The 21,727-nt window shown below is 45.9% G+C and overlaps 2 protein-coding genes across 2 annotated transcripts in view; one reads left to right on the plus strand and one right to left on the minus strand.

The window, feature by feature from the left end:
- The window catches only part of TRMT1L (tRNA methyltransferase 1 homolog (S. cerevisiae)-like), a 12,341-nt gene extending 1,718 nt beyond the window's left edge, over positions 1-10,623 (plus strand). The window contains exons 3-12 of the mRNA XM_010155174.1: positions 707-827; positions 1,856-1,935; positions 3,688-3,925; positions 4,888-5,100; positions 6,262-6,452; positions 8,027-8,105; positions 8,859-9,025; positions 9,656-9,715; positions 10,115-10,241; positions 10,368-10,623. Coding sequence (XP_010153476.1) covers positions 707-827; positions 1,856-1,935; positions 3,688-3,925; positions 4,888-5,100; positions 6,262-6,452; positions 8,027-8,105; positions 8,859-9,025; positions 9,656-9,715; positions 10,115-10,241; positions 10,368-10,623 — 1,532 coding nt within the window. The remainder of the gene's footprint in view (positions 1-706; positions 828-1,855; positions 1,936-3,687; positions 3,926-4,887; positions 5,101-6,261; positions 6,453-8,026; positions 8,106-8,858; positions 9,026-9,655; positions 9,716-10,114; positions 10,242-10,367) is intronic.
- Positions 10,624-15,929: 5,306 nt separating this feature from the next.
- Positions 15,930-21,039, minus strand: RNF2 (ring finger protein 2). The gene is made up of 6 exons (XM_010155175.1): positions 20,953-21,039; positions 20,445-20,605; positions 19,116-19,331; positions 18,253-18,525; positions 16,979-17,150; positions 15,930-16,031 (listed from the first exon to the last, which is right to left on the minus strand). Exons 1-6 carry the CDS (start codon positions 21,037-21,039, stop codon positions 15,930-15,932), a joined length of 1,011 nt encoding a protein of 336 aa, XP_010153477.1.
- Between the last annotated feature and the right edge of the window lie 688 nt (positions 21,040-21,727).

Genomic DNA, 21,727 nt, shown 5'->3' on the forward strand with positions numbered 1-21,727 from the left:
AGTCTGCCTGTTTGAAGGCACTGAGAGAGAGGCTGAGCACTGGAAGGTACCTAGTTGATGGGTAACAAAGTTTTTCTGGTCGTTTCTGGGTAAATTTTGCTGCTGTTAGGCCAGGGATAGGTTGCTCAGAGGAGTGACAGCGTGTGTTCACAGCTTTCAATCCAAAAGCTTGTTTTGCCACAGACTCACTTAAACGCCACTTATCTGCTGAAGTTGTCCCTACGCTTGTGCTGTCTGTACGTGTTTCACAAGGCTGTTTGATAACTGGCAGAGATTAATCAGGCATTTGGAGGGATTTTTGCAGTTCATTGATACACATTCAGGACTATGTTAATAGGGTTTTAATTAATTAGCAATGTGTTATGTTTGAACATGCAAAACCAGTGTGCTAAGCCTCAAGCTCAGGGGCTTGCTTTCTTAGATTTGAATTAATACATTGGAGCCTGACTGAGACACACATCCAATGTTTTACGGGAGGGAAATTGTGGTAGAGCTCGATCCTTGTCTGCCACTCGTGGGACCAGAAGATAAACTTGCCTCCTTGTTTTCCCCCACGTACTTGTTAACTGATCCATGTGTACCTGTTGGATTACTGCATAATCCAGACTTCTTGCTATTTGGGAGCATGTTTTCAATTTCATTTATCAAAGGTGTTAATTGCAGTTCTCACTAACTCTTTCCTTCCCCCACAATTACTTTCTTGTAGTTCCTGCTCGTAATTCTCGTGAAGTGCTGAGAGAGTCAGCCACAGATGTGCAGGTTCTTCCCAACTACTCCACACCTCTGAAAACAGATTCCTATTTTAATCCTAAAATGAAACTCAACAGGTGAGAGAACTGGGAGTGGGTGGCAAGTTTGTAGTGAAAAATACTTCTGCATTTTGAAAGGCAAACCCTGCAAAACTGATGCTGAGAGGGCAGGAGAAATAGTTCTTCAGTCGGAAAAATCTTCTTGACAAATAATATTTAAACCTAAGAACACTATGTTGAAGATACTGTCCTTTTTGAAGCAATTAAGTGTTTTTCAGTAAAGAGTGGCTTGTGGAGAAGAACAGCATTTGAAAGGAGCACACCTGAAAACTAACTTCATTGTATACACTCAAGGTGTTTCCCTGTGAATCTCCACAAGATACTGTGGATAGTCACTGCTCGCTCTCCGCTGGCTGATCAGCAGCATACCTGTAATTCAGTTTCCATGTTGTAGGCCTTTTTCTCTTGGGACTCCAGCTCTCTTAAGTGTCCTCCCATTTCTTGCATTTAAAAAGATGAAGAACCATCATCTTTTTTTTAAGGAGAGCCATAAATGGTGCCTGTACCGCAACTGAAAGGTGCGAGCGTTGGCACTGAGGCGTGGGACTGTGCTTCAGCCCGTGCTAGGCCCTCGGGTTCTCAGTGCACTTAATGCTTGAGCCTCAGGGTTTAAAGTTGGCCCAGGCATGTCTGTGAAAGCTGAGGCGTGCCTCTGAAGCAGGCCCTTGCATCTGCGGGTAGTCTGAAAGAACAAGGCCTGTTCCTCAACACGTGGAATTCCATTGCTCTGCAGTCAGTTCTGCCATTTCTTTAAAAAACCTAAGAGGGTGGTAGGGAAGTACGAAAACCACTGTTGCCTTTTGAATACTAGTAATTTTTTCCAGTGTTGGAGTAGCTAGCAAGTTGATTCAGGATCTTACCTTAAAAATATCCTGCTGTAGAATTAAACTTTTCAGGGTAGTTGAGGTTTTTGATTTGCAATTTGTTGGTGTAAAAGGTAGAGCTTAGTTTATATGTTCCAGTATCATGTTCAAGGGAAATAAATACGGAAAAAGAAGGAAAAATATTTTCTCAACTTACTGTGGCCATTCTTTTTTATTTTCAAGGCAGTTGATATTCTGCGCGCTCGCCGTTCTAGCTGAGGAACGTAAACCGATAGAATGTTTGGATGCTTTTGGTGCCACTGGTAAAGTCAAGTTTCTTTAATCTTTTGGCTCATATCCAGTAACATGAAGCTGCACAAATCTGCAGGAACAGAGAGCGTGCACTCAAAAATAATGGGGGGTACACAATCATTTTCTTCCTTTGGCAGGCAGTCATTAGCTTCCATACAAAAACCCCAGCCACTGAGACCCTGGTATTAGACCTTTTAAAAAGACTAAATAATATTAAAGCAAAGTTTAGTGGTCTCCTTAAAATCAGTTGCCTTCACGTCCATGGAAAGGCATCTTCCTAAACTTGCGTCCAAGGTCACAGATCTCTAGCGATTCCGTGGCTGTGGAATTGGCTGTAAAATCAACCTGTGGTTTTAAAAATGGTGATGAATCCTGTTGTGATTTCATCCCAGCCAGCAACAAAGTACCACACAGACACTCACTCGCCTCCCCCCTCCTCCAGTGAAGGAGGAGAATTGGAGGAAAAGACAAGGAAACCCATGAGCTGCGATAAGAACAATGTAATAATTGAATATAAATGAATAAAATAGTGATAGCAGTGCTACTAACAGTACTACTAACACTAATATTACTACAAATAATGTGTAATGGAAATAATGGAAAACAAAAGTAAAGATACAGTTGCTCACCAATTTCTGGCAACCAGTGCCCAGACAGGTCCCGAGTAGGCAGAGAGCAGCCCAAGAGAGATCTCACCAGTCAGTGAGCCTCACAAGTGAGCACAAATGAGAAAGCCAACCCACCAACCCGCATGGCCCCCGGCCCACCCCAGCTTACACACTGAGCGTGACGTTTGATGGCATGAAATGTCCCTTTGGCCACTTGGGGTCAGCTGTCCTGGCCGTGTCCCCTGCCCGCTGCTTGGAGTGAAACAGTTGGGAACACAGGCGCAGCCTCAGAAACTGAAACCGTCCTTGGTACGAACACTCCTTAGCAACAGCTAAAACCACCAGTGTTACCAGTTCTCAGCACACATCCAAACCACGGCCTCATACCAGCTACTGTGAAGAAAATTAACTCTGCCCCAACTAAAACCAGCACAATCCATGCTCTTTTATCAGAATCATCTCTAATCGATTACTAAAATTCTGAACATGAAATAAATGTGAAGTAGTTATAACAGTGTCTGTTCACCATCTGGAACAAAAATCTGAAGCGGTCTGGATTGCTGCCTCATTACCAGCCAGCTCCTGTAAACCTGAGGTCGTAGTTGAGAACAGCAGCAACTGCTTAGCATTTTGCATAAAAACTCTTGATAATGAATTTATCACCATTCTGAACCAGGCCAGATGTCCCAGTGCATCCCTTCCCGCTCTGCTGCGGTGTACTTGGAGACTGCGCTACAGAAGGCAGCCATAAATCCATGGAGGCAGCCTGAAAACCTTGGCAGTACCTGTTCTGATGTGTGTGCTTATGGTGGTCTGTGGCGGGAGCCTGCCTGGACGCTGGAGTGTTGCACAAGCCAAGGGGCTTCCCCTGCAGCTGGTGGCTCCAGCTTGCTGCAGAGTGACGGGTCTTACTGCCTACACCCCACATCAGCACCTCAGCAAGTCACGAGTAGACCATCCCGTTACATACCCCACTGCCACTGAGGCAGAACGCCACCCAGGCATTTCTGCAGGGACGTGCCCAAACGCGCATCACGCACACTTCTGCGTTCCAAGCATTTAAAAGGATGATTTTCTTGGTTTCCTTGGCATGTTCAGCAGCCCGGAAACCAAGCGCTAGTTCTGTCACGGAGTTACAATTCCGTCTTTCCGTAGGTATAATGGGATTGCAGTGGGCAAAGCATCTCAGAAGTGCTGTGAAGGTTACAATTAATGACTGTAACGAAAATTCTGTGACAATGATCAAGGAAAACTGCCATTTAAACAAAATGAAGGTGAAACTGGACCTTAAGGAAGAAGGCAACGACGAAACTGGGGGAGAAAATACTGACACCATTGAGGTGACAAAAATGGATGCTAATGTTCTCATGCATTTGAGATCATTTGATTTTATGTAAGTGTTGAATGTTTCTGTTCCTAACGTTCTGGTTTGACAGTGACACACCCCACCCCATCTCCCCGTATGCAATTATTTGGGCAAGGCAGAATGAAAGACTCAACCAATGGTCACCTGGTATCTTAAATGCAATTCTGCTGTCCCAGAAACACCGTGGGAACAGAACTTTAATCTTAAATGTTTTAGAAATTGCTGGAGAAATGTTAAGCTTTTCTGACATCCAGAATGGACTATAAATGTACATTGAATTGTTAAGCCAAACTGGTTTTTTATAGCTCCATAATGGTCCATTTCATAAAGAAATGTCAAATGAGTCTTTTTTTTTTTCTTAAAACTTTTGATGAGCTTAAAATTCATACCTCTGGATGTTGTTGTGTAGGACTCCATTGCACCTCTTGTTTTAATCATTTTGCAGCATATTAGTTTTCAGTTAAAGTAGGCTAATTCTTCCGAGTTGGGTTTCTGGATGCATACATTCAAAACCTATGCAGGCGTCAAAGTAAGTGATTGGATTGTTTTTTTTACTGTCACTGATTAACATCCGGCTCTAAGCAGCAGGTGTTCAGGCTGAAATTTAGGATCGTTATTTAGTAGGTACACTGGAACTCATTTCCTGAAGATGGTTTTGTTTTCAGAAGTTTCCCTTTGTTTTAAGGATGAAGGTAAGCATCAGGCCAATATGCTCGTAACCTCAGTTAGTCAGTGGGTCGGGATGCAAAAACGAAACCACCCCGATTTGCTGGCTTTGTGGTGACGTGTATTTTCCAGCACAGCGCTTCCCTGGCTCTTGCTCATAAGCACTCCAGGCTCATTTATGGGAGGTGTGTGGTAAATGCAAGTCCCGTTTCCTCCTTGTGTTTTCACTATGATCCTAGGTAAAGCTTACAAAATGGTGTTACCCTCAGTTTAAAGCTAAGCTCTTGAGCATTTATACTTGGTGGTACTCGCTTTCTTTTCAGCCATTTGGACCCCTTTGGAACTGCGGTGAATTACCTGGATTCTGCCTTTAGAAATGTGAGAAATCTTGGGATTGTGTCACTGACATCCACAGACATCAGTTCTCTGTATGCAAAGGCTCAACATGTCGCCCGGCGTCACTATGGGTGTAATATTGTCAGAACAGAGTACTACAAGGAACTGGCAGCCAGAATAGTAGTTGCTGCTGTGACAAGGTACTGCTGAATCGGCTCAAGTTATGGTGAAAAGTAATTTTAAAATTAATTAAAAGTCTTTAAACTGCTCCTGTAGGTTGTACATGTTCAGCTTCCAGAATTCCCTAATTCTACAAGCCAGGCTTCTTGCTGCAGACATAATGTTTAGTATTTTATGCGTGCTGCTATGGGATAATATGAAATTTTAACCTAAAAGACTGGGCAAGGTGAAAATGCTAAATAGGGTAGGGGTTTGGATGGTGGGGAGTTTTTTGGTGGTGAGGAGGGATGGTAATGGAAGTAATATCCAGACTTGCCTATCTGCAAACTCTGTCATTCCTGTCAGCCTTGTCATTTTGGTGCTGCACAGGGCTTTGTAAATGTTAATTAAGCTGCTTGAGTAGCTGCTGGCTGAGCGTTTGAGTTAAGCTTGCTTCAATGGAAACTGATGTTCACTTCAGATCCTCATGCCTGAGGTTAAAAACATACGTGTAGGTATTACCTTGCAAGATATGATGAGTAAATTCAGTCTGAACTAAACGAAGACATAGAACCTGGTCCCTAATTGGGGAAAAAACGCTACAGGCAAGAGGGTGGGACAACTGCTCGGGAAAGATGAGGAGCAGATAAGTGCACAGAAGTCTTCAGGATGCTGACCTGAACGTGTTAGCTTTTACTTCTCTGTCTCCCTGCCTGTGTGAAGTTGCTGCCCGCAGAATATTCTTAGATACAGACGTGCTGCTCAAGCGAGCCTGTGTGCTGGGTTACGTGCTCCAACTCCCTAAGGATTTCGTCTTCCTTCTCGGTGCTCACCTACTGAGGAACTGTGATGATTTACCACCCCGTGTGTCCCACTGCATTCCCACTTTCTCAGATTTTCGTTTAGTTTGTTTATAACTTTTGTTAGATATCCTGGCAACAGGCAGGTATCTGGATGGTAAGGTGATGCAGGTGGCAGGCCAGTATTCTACGTGTGACAAAAAGAATGAAACGAGGTTTGCTTTACAGGAAGTAGACAAAATTAGGCAGTTAAGCATCAACACTTTCAATATTCAGATCTTTAGTATCTCTGTCTAGAACGTGGATGAGCTCAAGAGTCTTTCAGCAGGTTCAGGTGTCCATGGCAATGTTAGTCGGCCCAGTTCAGAACAGTTTGGTCTTGTGTTTGTTTTTCCTTCACAGAGCTGCGGCTCGCTGTGACAAAGGCATTGAAGTTTTACTCGCGGTAGCTCTGGAACACTTTGTTCTAGTAGTGGTCAGAGTTTTAAGGGGACCATCCCCTGCAGATGAGTCAGCAAAGAAAATAAAATACCTCATCCACTGCCAGTGGTGCGAAGAGAGGATTTTTCAGAAAGAGAGTAATATGGTAGAAGGTAAGTGGCTTTTCTGTGGCACTTTCTAGAAGGTCTGGTTCCTGTATCTCCATTTGGTGCTTGCTTAGGCCTTGCTTATATTTACATCCCGTTAGTAAAGTAGTAAATCCCTTTAATGTAACGATGAGTGTATTTTATGAGGTAGAGAAGTCCCATGCTTTATGGGAGTGGGTTAGAGTAGTTGTCTGCCTGGATTTTGCTGTAAAGGTACTGGATTTGTTTCCAGATGGGACATATTTGAGCTAGCTGTAGCTGCTGAAGCTGCCAGGACGCCTGATGTAGCCGTGGATAAATCCATTCCGTGAAGGGAGTGAAGCTTGGGACAGTCTTGGCTACCATTTAGCTCCACCATACAGTGGCAGCTTGCTAGATTTCGGTGACAGATTGCTTTTTGACTGTTCATTTCAAATAACCTTAAAATGTAGTGGACTGAACAGTGTCGCTTCCCCCTCATTTGAAGTTGTATTCTGCCGGGCCTCTGGCAATATCGGTAGATGCCTGATGGAAATATGTTGGCAGGAGTGGTAGAAAGGGATGCACCATTCCCACCATACATCTAACACTTGGTAAATGAAGGCAGCCTCTAGGTTAAAAACCAGCTGCTCATGGGCTGCCTCTATGTGCGACTTAGTGATGTAGGAGACAAAAATTAATCTAGGAGGTAGCTACTAGCCAGGTGATAGTCTGAATGAATAAAAAAGGAAAAACCTTTTGGGTCCTTGGACATCTGACTACCAACTGCTCAAAGTCAGGTGTATGAGCTTGCTGTTAAAAAGTTCTTTAGAAATTAGATGAGTTTTAGGAACTGAAATGAATACTGGTAAGTACAGTGTTTTGGTAGAGATCTTAATTAGTAAATGAATTGTGTACTTAATGCCTTACTTGCAAGCGAGCTGACATACAGAATCCTAGAATGGTTTGGGTTGGAAGGGACCTTAAAGACCATGAAGTTCCAACCCTCCTGCCATGGGCAGGGACCCCTTCCACTAGACCAGGTTGCTCCAAGCCTCATCCAGCCTGGCCTTGGACACTTCCAGGGATGGGGCATCCACAGCTTCTCTGGGCAACCTGTTCCAGTGCTTCACCACCCTCTCCATGAAGAACTTCTTCCTGATACCCAATCTAAATCTCCCCACTTTCAATTTAAACCTGTTACCCCTTGTCCTGTCACTACAGGCCCTTGTAAAAAGTCCCCCCCAGCACAGCTTAGGGAACTTGCAGGCGGGCTGTTTTACAGATGAAATTGGCTGACGTCTGAAAACTTGAGTTGGTACTCACTGTTACCCTGGACAGCCGCTTGCAGTGGTGTAGGAAGGCTAGTAACTTCCTGTGTTTCTTGGCAGATGTCAGGTAACAGGGAAATTACATGGCGCTGCTTTGTTTTCTTCAGTGATTAGACATGAAGTCACCAGTCACTGACTTCTCATAAGCACTGCCTGGCAGATGTGAGAACGGTGTCACACTTCTGTTATTACCTCCACTGAAGCAGGCCACTACTTCATACCTCCGTCATCTCTCTCCAGCAACGTAGTCAGTGCTGGGTATTGCAAAAGAACCCTGTTTTTGTCTTGTAGAAAACCCTTATCATCAGCTGCCTTGTGACTGTCACGGCAGCATGCCTGGGAAGACAGCAGTAGTTCTTGGTCCCCTCTGGTAAGTTGGGAACACCAAACAGACTCGGGGAATAATTTAGGTTGGAAGCACCTCTGGAGGTCAGCTGTTCAGCCATACAATAAAGATGCAAGTGCAGGATATTTTAGCACTACAAAAGGAGGGACAGCAATCGGGAGGAATTCGGGAAACACTGAATTGCTTGGAGTTCAGTGGGGCATTCAGTTTGTGCTTTTGTTCACAGAGTTCAAACCGGTTAGTAAATAACAACAAACTCACAATCAGTGCAATTACATAAGTAAGACTTCCATAAGCCCTGCACAGGAGAACCTGGCTGTATGACCCTCTGGTTTCCTTCTATTACCCTGTACTTGTGGAGAATTTATTGAGTAAATCCTTACATGTCCTGAGGGTAGTAAGTAATACACTGCTTGATAATTAATACTTAAGAGTTTTCTCATGTGAGAAGCAAGAATAAATCTTTTTCAAGTCTTTTAACTATTTCAAAGCAGTAGTAAAAGTGTTCTGACAACTGACAGTACCTTTCCTGTGGGGGTTGAATGGCTCTGTCAGCATAGTAGGGCAGAAATAAAATCACCATTCTTGAGATCTCGACTTTTTTGGCACAAGTTAGTGTCGCTGCGAACAGAGCTGTTCGGTGTCGCCAGGCTAAGAACACAACCAGCCTGCAGCACTTCCCTGTAGCGTCACTGCTCACCAGTTCGGGCAAGAGATTTTGAGAGCATTTGCTTTCATGAAGAAGTCTTAACTGTTTGCTTGTCTTGCATTCCGCAGGTCAGGAGCCCTCTTTAACCCTGGATTCCTCAGAAGAATGGTGTATGAGGCTGTCCAGTATAGCTTGGACGAAGCTCAGCCGCTTCTGAAGACCCTGGTTTGTGAAGCAGACTGTAGAACTTCGAAGCATTTCTACGGCCGCAGTACCTTTGAGGAGAACAGGCAAGGTGAGCGAAAGGCAGACTGTTCACCAAAGGACTGGCTCAGTGGTGGTTTGGAGATGATGCGCTTCGATAACGAACAGCAGCATGTCCGTAAAGCTGAGTGCAGGGTGGGACTTGCCAGGTGGCCTTTGGTGCTGTAAGGAGTGCAGGGTCTGTCAGAGGCAGAGCGCTGGTTTAGACGTCTTTAATCGGCACACCAGACCCTAAACCAAATAAACGTAACGCAGGCAGGGTGACTGCCCTGAGATCCAGCATGTTCCCTGAAGGAGATGGAAATACCAACTGCCTGATAGTTCTTTGGTGTGGCCCGACCTGAGAGCACGTGCCGTTAGGAAGAGAGGACTCCAGCTGCTGTGCCCTGCACGCTCAGCAGGGATTGCACATCAGCGTGCCAGAAGAAACTGCTTTCTGTAGGGGAATGCTCTTCTGCTCGCTAAATGAAATCGTACTTTGAATATCCCCTCCAAATGCAAGTTACTGAGTTTGTACGTAAGAGCTGTGCATACCTACCCTTCTTACTACACCTCCTTCTTTGGGCCAGAATGTGGTATTGTTTCTTTCTGCTCAGCCAAGGCATTTTGCCATTTTACTGTCTTACAGTAGAATTAATTCTGACTTTCAATTGTGTTCTAGAAGAGTGTGGCGTATACATTAAGACACCAAATACTTCTGCAGAATCCTACTTGGTGCATGGTAAGTAGGTCATTTTGCTGTGGCTCTAGCACGCTGCAATTAAACTGTGGTTTAAGTGATGGCTAAGCCAGCCTAGTGTTCAGTACTGGTACTCAGGATTTATTTCCCACTGCCTACTGATTTTACTTTACCGTCATCCAGAACCAAATTCACTGGTAAAAGCAGAATGCTAAATGCTCCATGAAGCCTTCTTGACTTCACTTTTTATTACTGAATACGGCACGTTAATTAAATTGGGGTTAGATTTTTAATTCTGCAAAATACCCTCTTAGAAAAGCAGATGCAGAGGTGTAGTTGCTGTGTGGTGGGGTTTTTTGAACCCTGTCTTTGGCTTCATGGGTGTTTTCTTGTGGTCTCTCTGACTATTCTCCGACTTCACGGGCATTTTTTGTGATCCAGGAAAAAGAAAAAGTGAAGAAGTGGTTCAAAATGCAGCCAAGCGACAAAAATCCGAGAACAGTGCTGAGCACCCCGCGTTTTACTACAACATCCATAGACACAGCATCAAAGGAATGAACATGCCAAAGTAAGGTTTTCGTTTACGTTCCAGCCTTATGTTACTATGACAACTGAGGCATAACTGGTATTCAGTCGGCCTTACTAGCACTAACTCCCTTCTAAGCGGTTTGGGTTTTTGTCTGGTCTTTTCCAGGTTAAATAAGTTCTTAGACTATCTCTTCGACGCTGGATACAAAGTAAGCAGAACCCACTTTGATCCTATGGGCGTTCGCACGAACGCGCCCTTGGCGCAATTCAAGACTATTCTGATGAAGTACAGCACGCCCACCTACGCCGGGGGCCAGGCAGAAGGCCCTGTCCACCTAGCCGAAGACGTTCAGGCAGGAGAACAGGTCCAGGCTGCTGCAGACGGCAGGGCAGAAGATGCCGAGCTCCGGGACGATGATTAAATGCGAAGTCACTGCCGCCGTGTTCACAAAAGGCTACCTGACTCACTGTGCAGCTGATTCATTTTGTTCCTAGATCAGGATATCACAGACTTGTCAGCACACCCTGTTCAAGTAAGCCAGTACTACTTAGCAAACCGGATTTTGTGAAAATGTGAGTTGCCCGCTATTTTAATTTGAAAAGGTGTTTTTAGAATTACGTAGCAGGACTTAGCCCTGATCCCAGCCTGTGTGGCCATGGTAGTGCTACGGTGAGGAGGTCTCCGAGACAGTTACTCGCTTTTACGCTCACTTTCACAGTGAGGCACTGCGGCTGCTCCCCAGCCTCTGCTAAGCTTTACTGCTAGCACAGATTCCAGAAGGCTGGATGGGGCCAAAAGCCTGAAGCATTTTCGAACATGAGGTGAATATGAAACGGAGTATTCCTGAAATGAATCATTCCTAAAACCTGACCGGTTGCAGTTCAGAGGGAGGTCACGTTAAGATGATAAAATGCCACCGGATAAAATGTGATCTGAGTTTAAGCAAGCCAGAAAGCCTGGCTGCATGTTCTTTGAACACCAGATTGCAAATGGGGTTTGGCATTCAGTTCTGCCTGCAAGCAAGGACCAAACGCGGGTGAGGATGGGAAGGGATGGTTACACGACTGCTACTGCCACTCCAGTTTATAACCAAACCTTAGGGAGTTGTGTTACCTACCCTCAGCAGTTGTTCCGAGACTACACTTGGCTGGGGGCTGCAAAAAGGTACAGTGACAAGGCACCACAGGCTGAAGTTTTGCTATTGATTTTGTCAGTGACACAATCTTAGCCGTTACAAACATCTCTTCTGTGAACACGTAAAGGTGCTGCCTGTTGGCAGTCGGTTCTGGCTTCCTTAAACATTTGGCAGCTTGACTTTGTCCATTATTTCCCCCTCGTTCAGAGACCTCCTCCATGCGTTTCACTTGAATTGGGAGCAGCTGTCACAACTGACCTAGTCGTTCCCAATTTTCACAGTCTGGTGTTCAACCTGGCCCCCAATGCCACATTTATCTGAGAGCAGATACCCACCTCTGAAACTCCACAGAGTAGTACTTCTCTCTCTTTGAGCGCCAACCAAGAGTAAGGAGCAGCTCTCACAACTGACCTAGTCATTCCCAATTTTCACAGTCTGGTGTTCAACCTGGCCCCCAGTGCCACATTTATCTGAGAGCAGAATAGAAGGGTTGTTACTCTTTCTTACCCACCTCTGAAACTCCACAGAGTAGTACTTCTCTCTCTTTGAGCGCCAACCAAGAGTAACGTGACTGAGATGCCCCCGATCGTGCAAAACTACCTGAGCTCCAGAACTGAGTTACTGCCTCTTACACCACCTTAAATTCAGGACTCCTTTGGCAATGAGTTATTTTCATTCTGTCCTAACTAAAAGACAGGACCACTAAAGGCTTGCACTTCAGCAGTGATCCAGCAACAAACTATGTTGCCTTCATGAATGTAGTGCTTGTAGTTCTTTTCCAAAGATAACTTGGGATCAAATTAGAAGGATGAATGCAAAGAGAAAGGAAAGTCAGTGTTTCCCAGCTGTTCCCATCTAAGTGTTTTTTGAGTGGAGAGACTGCCGGAAGGCTTTGTGCGCAGATAAAACACCGCTCCCTTCAGCGGGACAGGACCAGTCATGAAGTCGGTGAACTGGAGCACAAAAGAGCGTTCCCATTACAGTTATTTAGGCCAAAAAGAAAGTTTAGCTGATGCCTGTCATGGGAAAGATTTTTAGTTACTTTGACAGCTCCTCCCAAGTACCAGAGCTATCGTGCATCCTTTCCCAGTCAGAGCGAGTACTCCTCAGTGCTTGCAGCTGTGCACAAGGAGGGGCAGCGAAAGCCAAGTTCAGGCTTGTCCACACCATCTGGGTTTTTTTTCCTCTCCGACAGGCAGAAGCCATTATAATCTGGGACGAGGAGTTTTGCCTGTGGTTGGTGACCAGCAGAAGGGGTGTTTGTAGCTCAGTCCTCTGAGAATTCTGTTTAACAGTTGTCTCAGTTATTCCTCAGGTAGTTAACAAAACTAGCGTTGGTCCAAGGCGAGTGCTTGAGGCCATTCTCCTCATTAGGTCTTGATTCTCTTAGAAGGTACGACGAGTAGGTTGTCCTCGTGGTGTACGGAAGCAGCGTTTGGGAAACACAGCAGCCCACATGGCCGTGTCTTGGAACGAGTCACCAGCAGCACAGCACGCTCCGTGCGCACCGCATGACCCAAAGCTGCTTTGATCAACTCGGGTAGTCCATAGTGCCATGGCTGGCTATTACTGTAGTAAACAGAGGAGTAAAGAAATTAGGATAATGTGGGTACTGGGGGCAAGGTTACTGCTGATTCTCTTCAAATTCCTGGAGCTGGCTGATGTTGTACCACGAGGCCTGAGCCAGTCCCTGGCGCAGCGCTTCGCCAGGCACTCTGTGCCCCGTCACTAACAACAGGCCTTCGGCGTGCAGCGAGTCTTGGTTGGATCAAGGTGTTACCGCAAGTGGCTCGTGCTGAACAGAAAATCAGAACTGCTGGAACCATTAGGGTACCGAAACCAGTATTAGCTTAGCAGCTGACCAGCATGCTGGGGGAGAAACACCGGAGGATGATGGAAAATGAAGTTTTAGGTTAGTCAGCAGAATGGGTGAGTACAGGCACCTCTGATACTCGTGAGCTGAGGGACATGGCCACCTGCCCACTGCTCTCCAGGTGTTTTCTGCTTAGCTGTGACTGAGGAAAGCTTCAAGGGAGTTGAAGCTGTAATACGTGTAAAGGTAAAACGCAGAAAGGAACACAACTTTTATAAATAATGCACCTCAACCCAAGTAATTTGTTACAGTTCTACATTTGTTCTCTGTTAATGCTGCTTCATGTACAATTAAACGCAACCAAAGTTGCCGGGTTTAACGCGCGTGCTGTGAAAATCCTTCAGCCCGTTTCTCAGGCTACCGGCTCCAAGTAGAACCGCAGCGCCTGTGAGGGGTGACCACGCCAGCTGCTCTCCTCTGTGTGCCTCCGTCTTTCCGTTCAAGGCACGTGCTACGCCCAGGAGTTCAGCTGGCTTCAACACGGATCGGCACCAGCGACCTACTCCCCTTCCCTCTGGACAGCCGGGAGCGCGGCAGCACTAACGGCCACGTGCGCTGTCCAGAGGGTTGCGTTCATCAGCTACACCAGGAAGCAGCGCTGGAATTTCCAAAAGGTTGTCAGTAACATTTTTGGGTTTAGTGTTCAGTTTGAGAATTTCAGGGTGACTTTAGTTAGATACTAGAGCTATTAGGCTTTCCCGTACTTAAAAAATAACATGGCTTGAAGAGGTGGAAAAGTCGATTTTGAAAATAAAATAGTTTTTAGCACTACAGAGTCACAGTGCAATCAATGGTTTAATCCAACAGCTACATTATATAGATAAAGAACATAAATATTCACTAAATTCACTACAACATGAAAAAAGCTTCACATTCTCTCACACTTTTTCAGAGGAGAGACGGCTCCTAGACAGACCACTCGGCTTCACAAACACCCCTCTTGCCTAAGGGAGCGGACAGCACCTTGGCTGCCATGAGGGGAAGGTACGCTGCACCTAGGCTAGAAGTTTCCCCGCAGATTTGAAAGCATCTATAATCGCCACTCCCCCACCCCCCAGGCTATATTCAGTGGACATGCACTACTAGTCTCTACAACGCAACATTTCACCAGAAAGTCAGGAATAGCCCGTTTCCTGAAGAACTGTCCCCTCTCTGTTCTGGGGCCAGAAAACTTCTGTTTCCTGTCATGGAAAACCAAGCCTTTCCAGTAAGAAAATAACAAAGTTACTCAAAGGCGGCTGTGCAGTTTTCACACCGGGATAAAGCTGATGGGAAACAGCAGCTGGAATGGGTGTGCATTTACAAGTGCTAGGCTTCAGAGGCAGAAGTGATGCAAGGGTGCTTCCCTTCCCAGAGAATTCCCAAGCATCTGGATAGTTAGCGTACCGCGTTCCAAAATCAGTCTCGGCTACAGGCAAGACAAAGCAGGAGCAATACCGTACGGTTTAAGGGACATTGCTTCTTGCTCCTAGCTCGAGGTGCAGAGGGGTGAAGGCTCCAGCAGCAAAGGGCATCTCACCCAACGTCACTGCCCTCCGGGCGGGTGCCAGCAGGTAAAGCAGCCCCCGCTGGGTGACAGCGAGGTCCAGTGCGAGGGAAGAGGGGGTTAACATGCAAAGGAACAGCAGCTACTGGACTTCACACGACAACCTACTGCCGAGTTTTAAAACTTGAACCCAAATTTAAGACACTAAACGGTAAACTTTCTCAAGTACTAAAATCATCTTCCAAAGTGCTAAGCCACAATTGTTAAAGCTATGGCAAAACCAGAACGGGTAAACCGTCGTCCAGCAGCTTCTGGTCGAAGTCCTCCCTGCTCAGCTGAGGCGCAGACACGCTCCCAGCTGGGGCGGCACGCATGCCATGCAGCAGAGCGTCCTGACGCTGCACTGCCTTCATGTGCTGGCATTTGGGGGATTTGCGTTAAAAACCAATCCGTTCAGGACAGTTCCTCACGGACCATTCCAATACATTCACAGTCACAATCCGTGACGGGGAGCAGCGGGGCCGCAGAACTCGAGGACGGGGAAACACAGCGACGGGCCGGTTCTGCACGGGGAAAAGGGGGGTGGAGTGAAGCATTTGTTCAAAAGCAAACCCATCCCATGAACCACCTTGCGCTGAAGTATTACGCCCAGTAAACAAGCAGCAAGGCTCTTAAAGTGTCAGTTTCCTTTCTGCAGCTCTGTTTGTAGGAAGAAAATGACAAATTGGTCTTTTCAAGGGCACTCGCTGCAAAACCATTAGAAATCGATTCTCCACCAGTCTTTTATATGGATAACCATCAGCTAATTACAACATGTAACACATTCCCTGGCGCATGTTACTGCTGAACAGGCTTCGCCATCCAACGCTCAGTACTTCACAGAGGCTACTATAACTGTGCCCAATGTATCAGAAATCCAGATTTACCTGGACAAAATTAAGACATTCCAAACCGGAACACTCATTCAGTTATCATGCATTAGGAACAAAGAGGCATGTCAAACACTGGAATGCACTGGAGATCATTTAGTCTCCTAGGGAAAAAAAAAAAAAAACCAAACAAAACAAAGACTAAATTAAATACAATAATACTGTCTAATCATATTAATAAGTATGCTGAGAGAGCCTGAAGGCATCACATGTATTGTCCACGAAGACAGTGGTGGTGCCTCCTTTTAATAGTGAGAAGTCACAGCTATAAAAAGTCAGTCCCGTCTGGGGTTTCCAGCACAGCTTATTTATGTTCCTTCGTTGGCGCATAGTACAGTTCCATGGGTTTGTTCACTTTCCAGTACTTCTCACTGACCAGTTCCAAGGAAAACGACCCATTTAATACCTAGAAGAGAGCACCAAAACAGAAACGAAATGAATCTGATGGCTGGCACGGGTCCTGCTGTAGCAAGGGACAACCAGTTAAGCTGGAGGAACGTGCTGACTTAACGAAGCCAGTGATGATGTGGAACAAGTCCTCCCTAACCACTTGTCAAGAAGCAACAGCGCAAGCTATTCTAACTCCTGCTCTCACTAAACCAGCACCAAAACACGCTTTTGCAAGGGAAGACAGTAGTAAATAGAGTGAACTTGAGTTTTCCCTCTCTGCAAAGAGAGGGAGCAGTGGGTGTGTATCTCCACAGCAGCATCTCGGCAGTTGTCCAAGGGACAACCTGTCGGCACTCTCAAAGCTGTCTGAAGCGGACCCTGCCTGCCAAGCACTGCCTGTCTCAACCCAACCACTTCTTTTCTTCAGACACATGCCCAAGCGCCAGACCAGGCTCGGAGTTCAACTGACAGTAGCACTGCCACAGTGTCGTATCCCCGTGTTCCGCAGTCGGCAGCCGAGAGGAGGGATTCTCAGAGCAGCTGCTTCGTAGTGGAACACTGAAAGCCTACACGGAAGTGGAGAAACTCCACCTTAGACACATTCTGGTGCTAGACGTGCCACCTGCTCTTCAAACAGGGTTCTCAGATGAAGTAATATTCTTCCTCTTCAGTTTTAACTGTAAAATAAACAGACAGGTCCTCACCTGGCCTAAGTCAGCTAGTGGCTGCTGGCATCACTGGATTTTTCCCAAGAAATTTACATGCTTCCTTTTCTACCAACCAAGCTTTTGCTGTATACGTTTTCCCACAATGGAATTGATCTGCTTCTAAATAAACAACCTGGTGCTATGAATTCCGTCCCTACGCCAACCCAGGAAAAGTCCAGCTGAGTGGATTCCAATCAAACCTGTGTCGAAGACATACTGGGGCTCAGTTTCACTCACAGGCAGAAGCTGTACTTACAGTGAACTGCCCGTTGGCGGTAGCAATGTAGATGGTATACTGCTTCTCACTGGCCGTGTCAAGGTTCATCTGGTTGGATTCTCCTTTGCTACGAAGCTCCTCCAAAGCCAATCTCACAGCTAGGTACTTGGACAGGTGATCGACGGTGGCATTGCCTGAGGTCTTGATGTATCTGCAACAACCACAAAGATAATCAAAGACTTTTGAGTTGCAAGTATGGGAAAAAGACATCTGGCCACACGCACCCCCCCAGATATTAAGCATCAAGCATGAAAAGGCCTGTAAAAGATAGTTCACAAACGAGAATATTAACGCCTTTCACCCAAGACATGCAAGCAGCTTATTAAACTATACTGCTCCGGAGTGTCTTTTTGACACTTCTGCCTCAGGCCCTCCTGCTCTCTGCAGAGAGGAGAGCGCACTGCCCCGTCATCTGCCCGGAATGAAAAACCTAATGACAGGTTGCCAAGGGGCTGTGAGAACTGCTCACCACTGCTGAAACCTGAGCACGGATCCAGCCTGCAGCGCCCGGACAGAAACCTGTGAGGTGCGAGAGCTACACACGCGACGCCCTCTGCACCTCAAAGTCACTCCATGTATTGCCCAGTGGGACAATCTCTTGACGCCTGAAGCCTGACACAAATGCTACAGAGGCCTCTTCCAGAAGCTTAGCTTTCTCTTTGCCTTTCAGAGCAATCCCCAGAATTCCCTTGCAATTCCAAACCGAAAAGCACGCTGAAGCTTATAATATACTTATAGGCACTACAGAGAGACGTCTCATTGGGAGAGAAAGCCAGGAAGAGACGTGAGGGAACTCCACAAGACTCCTCATTGCTGTGATCCGGAACTTGCAGTCTGCGCTTGGACTGGCTCAAGAAAGAAATGCCAGGAAAAGCTTCCAGCCTACAAATGCCACAGACGCAAAGCTGCGCCGAAACCTGCGGACACTTAGGCAAGGTTTGTTTATTCGCAAAGTGTCTTACAGTAAGTAGAAAGGGGCTAACATTATACCATCATCCTGATACCTACTGTGAACTGCAATGCTGAAAACCCTTAAAAACTGTTTATTTGTGATGAAAGGCTTCAAACAGGTTGTTACCATATTCCTGGTAACAGCTGAGCAGCACCATCTACCTGACTTGCAATGCAAAGAGGGAAAAAGCGCCTATGGTTAAACGGGATGTGGTAAATTGACTTTAAAAGGCCTCAAGAAGTGACAGAAAAGCACCAGAAAATAACAGCGGAACACATGGAGAGGAACAGAAGACATTTACCTTGTCTGTGCGCTGTCATCATTCTCCATGAGGGTGGGATGAGGCCTGAAGACTAACTCGATTTCACTAGCACCATCCATTACGGGGTCTATTGCCACAGTTGTGTTGTTGTTGTCCAGCTCTAGCCCAGAATCATCTGATGTTTTGGTCCTCTTATTACTAGGCCCAGCTTCCTGATTGCTGTGTGTTGAAGCGTTGCTGCAGTGTGAACTGTCACCGTTATCTTCTGCCCCACTGCCGTTCTCAATCTGTTGTTTCTTGCCCCTCTGCAGCCTTATCAGAAACAGGTAGAAATAAGCGCCCATCCGCATTCAGAATTCACCCCATGTACACATACAGTTATTTTTCAAGCAATTTCAGACCATTATTTTCATCTAAATAGGAATCCAGACGTGATTGAAAATATAAATCACACCATGCTTCACCACAACGTAAAGTTAGGGGCCTCTTTCCCAGCTGGCTCCCTTAGGTTTAACTGCACACCCAGCATTCCAGTACTGTGTAAACGCCCCATACTGCAGCCTTGTGAATTAGGCTGCAATTAAAGCAAGTGCTAGCATTACGTGCGTTCATCTGCCTGTGGCAGTCATATGTTTACACAGGACTTGTACTACAGCCCATTCTCCACGACACGATAGCCACAGGATGGTACGGCTATGCCGAGGTCTGCGCTCAACATCAGGCTGCCACAGAAGCTGCAGGGAGCCATTCAAAGGTTTCTGTTAGACAGAAGGTTATAAATTACTTCGGCAAACTTCAGAAGAGGGGAGAGGAATCTCAAACTACACAAGGAGTGAGAACAGACGGGGTATTTGCAGTGTTAAGGCAAGGTTACACGTGGACAAATGACGTGGCTTACATACCTGTTCATGGCCTGAATCTTCAATCCTTCCTCAATGCTGTGACTTAAAGCCTGCTGGTTATTGTGCTTGCTGATTCTTGCTAGCACTCTCTCCTGATGAGCTTCATATTCGTCTCGGCTTGGATAAATTTTACTGATTAGAGCATCAAAATTGGGATCTGGTCTCAGTGATCTTTTTGAAACCAGCTTTTTACGACACGTGGGACACTCTTTGTTGCTGGACACAAAGAAGAAGAGAGAACACAACACTAACTCTCTGCCCTAATGCTGCAATTCTTAGTCAAAGTGCTCACCAAGAGTATAGCAAATCTGGAATGGGGCTTCAATCTTTTGACAGATCAGGTAGTTCCAGACATTTAAGCACAACCCACAATCTATATCTCCCTGCATTTTTGGTTTTTAAGTAGGGTTGAGCAAACCCTATTTAGACTGAAGAGTTCAAAAGTTCCGCTCTGCAAAACTGTTCTTCCCTTGGCCCCCTGGATGGATTTTCACCCAGAAAAAGGTGCCTGTCTAGCAGGAATCATTTTAAGGCATAGTTTTCCTAGCACTCACAGGACAAAACAGAGTTTTGTTCAAGCACTAATTACTGGGAAAACTAAAACAGTCTTGTCCTTCCCACCATTCTGCTTTTCTCATTTAACCAACATGTCAGGCTCACACAATCTGTGTCCCCATTAAGAGGAAGAGACCTCAACACCAGCGTCTTTACTCCTGATGGTTGTTTCCCGCCAATGTATTTTGCTAATTACTCATCAGAATTTACACAGACACAGCAAATTAAGCGTGACCTCTGAACACAGGTAATTGCTGTTATCAGAAAGGTACTGGCATCCTTGACTTAACTGCTGTTGGTTACCTCAGAATTTTATTGCTTTTGGGAAAATGCAAACTTGTAACTGAAGAGTACCAGAAAAGTTGTTTGTAGGTTAGCATGTTGTTTCAGCAGTGAAGCCTGGAAGCAGGACAACTGCGCAAAGGCCATACAATTTGCAATTTATGATAAGGAAGAACAAGGGAAATGAGACTCGTCTGTATAAATAATGTAATGCAGTTTTGTTTTGCTGTTACTGGAGTTAAAAACAACAAAGGTTTTCAACTCCCTGCATGAAACAAAGTTAAGGGATGATTTTTCATGTGAGGAAAAACCCTGGTCTGCCACAGATAGCTGAACGCGTAATAACAAAATACGAAAGGTGTGCTACACACTCAGAAACTTGCAGGGCACAGGCACGCAGCTACCCCACATCGACACCCGGGACTTGAGGATTTCCTTGATCACATCTTTATCTTAAGCGAAATCCCCTTCCCCTGTACTAATATTACATACCCGCTCCGGAGGGCAGTGATGATACAGTCAGCACAGAAGCGATGCAAACATTCTTTTGTCGTCATGGTGTTTTTTAACATGTCCAAGCAGATGGGACACATCAGTTCACTGTGCAGGCTCCTGGGTGACACCACTATTTCCAGGCCATCGGTGATTGCTTCCTAGCATAAAAGAAAATTCTTCAATGGGATTCAGTTTTTTTCTCACAGAGATTCCATATTTTACTATTGTTTTTTAAAGAGAAACAGAGTAAAGAGACAAAACAAGACACATACACAACACACACACACTGCTAAAGGAAGAAAAAAGAAATAAAGATCAAACATCAATTTATTTTTTTTAATAGGTTTTGTTTTGTGGAGGTTTTTGGGGTTTTTTTTAACATGCACTGTCCTTTAAAAAGAGACAGTTAACACTCATAAAGGAAAATCTTAACCACTAAGCTTCACGTTGTAAAAAGTATTAAAGAAAGCCTTGCCATAGAGGCCAGCTCTTTATCACCCGTTACCTGCGGCGTCCTCTGCAACTCGTACAAGCTCAGCTCCCATGTTTTGCTTAACGGCTGCGTCCCGTTCGTCTGCACGGCTTGAGACATGGCTGGGAAGAAAGAGAGAAACAAGTTGCACACAGGTATGGCAGGGGCCAGCTCCCTCTCCCATCAGGCCCCTCCGGCGAGCGTGGCATCCCCAGCTCCATCCAGGCACGGCAGTCACCGTGCCAGCAAGGCAGAGGGACAGGAGGAACGCTTGTTCATCCAACTGCCAGGCTCCGCTGTTAGGCACGGATAATCCGTGTACCACTCCAGAAAAGATGAGGGAGTCAGTCAGGCATGAACACTTTGCAAATATTAATTAAGGTTGTTAAACCAACGTGACACAGAACCGAAGGCCATAAAACTTTGGCTGTGTGGTGCGAAAGCTGCAGATGCCACCCGATGCGGAGAACAATCACAAACATCCAATTGGAAAGGGCATACAGGTCAAGTGGGGTCTGCTTCCGAACCCCGTGGACGGTCAGAAAACCCGCTGAACGTGTTTGCTGGAAGCACGCTACGATGCCTTTCTTCTTCCTCCTGAAGGCACGTCGCAAGGGCTTTGCAAACAGACCTTTAGGGAAGGCTGAAAGCCCATGTCAAACCCCGTCCCTGGGTAACTGCCATCAAGAGCGGCGTCAGTGGGGTGCACCTGACCTGCAGTGGCATGGGCTGGGCAGGAGGCCTGAGGTTTCTAGGTGTCAGAAACCCAAATCACACACCCATCATCACCCATCACTTTTTTTTTTTG

This window comes from Eurypyga helias, unplaced genomic scaffold, assembly GCF_000690775.1.
Source record: "Eurypyga helias isolate BGI_N326 unplaced genomic scaffold, ASM69077v1 scaffold3227, whole genome shotgun sequence".
NCBI lineage: Eukaryota > Metazoa > Chordata > Aves > Eurypygiformes > Eurypygidae > Eurypyga > Eurypyga helias.